The sequence below is a fragment of the Pinus tabuliformis genome, chromosome 6 (genome assembly GCF_031772625.1).
Source record: "Pinus tabuliformis cultivar Carrire ecotype Pingquan chromosome 6, CPIR1, whole genome shotgun sequence".
Taxonomy (NCBI): Eukaryota; Viridiplantae; Streptophyta; class Pinopsida; order Pinales; family Pinaceae; genus Pinus; species Pinus tabuliformis.
The window spans coordinates 772,809,019-772,811,241 of NC_142292.1; the positions used below are offsets into that span (position 1 = coordinate 772,809,019).

General features: G+C 39.6%; 1 protein-coding gene across 1 annotated transcript; it reads left to right on the plus strand.

Annotated features, from left to right (window-relative positions):
- Positions 1-561: 561 nt before the first annotated feature.
- LOC149261009 (uncharacterized) lies at positions 562-1,496 on the plus strand. The gene is made up of 2 exons (XM_089367168.1): positions 562-1,054; positions 1,159-1,496. Exons 1-2 carry the CDS (start codon positions 958-960, stop codon positions 1,494-1,496), a joined length of 435 nt encoding a protein of 144 aa, XP_089223294.1. The 5' UTR covers positions 562-957.
- The last annotated feature ends 727 nt before the right edge of the window (positions 1,497-2,223 follow it).

A 2,223-nucleotide genomic window follows, 5' to 3' on the forward strand; every position in this document is an offset into this window, starting at 1 on the left:
ATATTGAAATTCTACTGTAACTACGAAATAAGAAAAAAACAACATACATAAATATTACAAACATAAAATTCAGTTCAGACTGACCTGCAGTTTGAAATTCAAGCCGATTTGCTCAATGAGAAGGACCGCTGGTAGTACAGGTTTAACAGAGAGGAAAACATAGGAACCCAGGGATAATGAACAACACACATAAATAGCATCATGCAACAAAGAGTTAGTCGTGAACCAAATAATTTTGGAGATGTTCCCTCATGCATTATAGCCATTAAAACAAACGGTAAGGAATCGAGTACAACGCCTTATTTTTACGCTGAGGAGGCCCATCTCCTAAGATACGTCCAACTATTTAGGATGGAAGAATCCTCGGCAGTGTGGGGAAAGGAGTAGTCTACCTAGGCGGTAGAATGGCCCGTTTTCCGGCACCGGCCGGAAAATCGTCCGGCTCCGGCCACCGGAATGTCTCCGCCCTCGCCACTCTCCTGGAGCTCCGCCACCCTTCCCTGGCAATCCTGACATTCCTGCCACGGCCTGACAAAAAATCGGATTTGGATCACAGGGAATGGGGCCTGACAGACTACTCCGATCCGGTTCCAATTCGAATTGTCACCCGCGCGCTGGTATTCATAATCATAACCCTGTTGCTAATATGTGAAGCAGCTTAAAGAACGGCCTCGACTGAAGGAAGGAATGGAAGATTTAATTCAAGAAGCACTGGAGATGATAGTCAAAGCTTCTATCATGTGCTGCGTTCAAATTAATTCGTCAAAATTTTCCAGGCGAGTACTGAACGCTCTCATGCCCATTTTTATGTTTTGCTTACATCCCTCTTATCAAATAATCCGGTAAGACTAAATCTAAATTTGTTTGAGGAACTTTACTCACAGGTTTTTCTCAGCGCCCGTCGACAAGAAAGAGCTGGTTGAATTTCAAGCAGAGTTAGAAAAATTGTACAAGCATATGAAGACCCGATTCGATATCTGTCTTTACGATGCCATTGATTGTAGGTCGGTGCGTCCACCGACAACACTGGAGCGAGAATATCCTACATATGCAGGTAAATTATGAGACATTGTGAGTGTTGATTGGTTTTGTACAAATATGAATATTATTTTTAAGGTTTTAGGATAGTTTTTGATATGTTTTTATATGGTTAAACAGTGGGAATTGAAGAACCCATAAAAGAAGTTGTTAATCTTCTGGAATGGGAAAGTGAGAAAAATGCAGTTGCAGTTATTGTGTATGGTTTTGGTGGAGTGGGAAAGTCTACTCTGGCGGATGCTGTGTTTGCTAGACTTGATATTGTAGGCTGTAAATATTCGATGGTCAGATTGTTTGATGATATAACATCAACTCCAAATATTGTAGAGTTTCAAAAATGTATATTAAGAGATTTGATGGTGGGCATAGCTGAAGAAAAGGCGGCAAAGCTAGATGTTAGAACGTTTGAAAGTGGACAACATCAATGGAGCAGAGAACTTAAGATGCGCAGAAATTAATATATAAATATTTTATTAATAAGTTGAAATTACAGATGATGTCTGATTACAATGGGGCTCCTGGCTTAAATACCGCCATGGACACCCTTTGGGAAAGGGCATGATCTTATGATCGTGCCCTTTCGTCTAATTAAAATTAAAATTAAATAATAACCTAAAATTAACTAATTTTGTACATAACATTGCCTTCCTCTCGAAAGAATGCTTTGTCCTCAAAGCATACGTAACGACGGATGTTGTTGAAAAAATGCTTCATTCTCCCAAGAAGCTTCTTCTTCGGGCAAGTCCTTCCACTTGATCAGATATTCCTTGATAGTACGATAACGAAGCTTCTTTTCTCTAGTAGACAAAATACCTTCTGGTTCTAGAATGACTCTTCCTTCATCATCTAGGGATGGAAGTGTTGTTTGTGCTGTTTGATTGTTACCTAGTGCCCTTTTAAGGCAAGATACGTGGAAGACGTTGTGAACACGACTTGTCTCTGGAAGGCTTAAACCATACGCAACTTGGCTAATCTTTTTGTTGATCTAATAAGGTCCATAAAACTTTGGTGCCAATTTGTTTTTTCCCTTTTGTTTTAAGGATAATTGTTTGTATGGTTGGAGCTTAACAAATACCCATTCTCCAACTTCAAACTCTCTTTCGGTTCTGTTACGGTCTGCTTGTTGCTTCATACGATTCCTTGCATTATTTAGGTTTTCTTTTAATATTTGGACGATTTTTTGGG

Bases quoted from the DNA above. Each gene is read 5' to 3' on its own strand.
- LOC149261009 (XM_089367168.1), top strand. From the start codon at position 958: ATGAAGACCCGATTCGATATCTGTCTTTACGATGCCATTGATTGTAGG. The intron at 1,055-1,158 runs GTAAATTATGAG...ATGGTTAAACAG, and splicing joins AGAATATCCTACATATGCAG to TGGGAATTGAAGAACCCATA.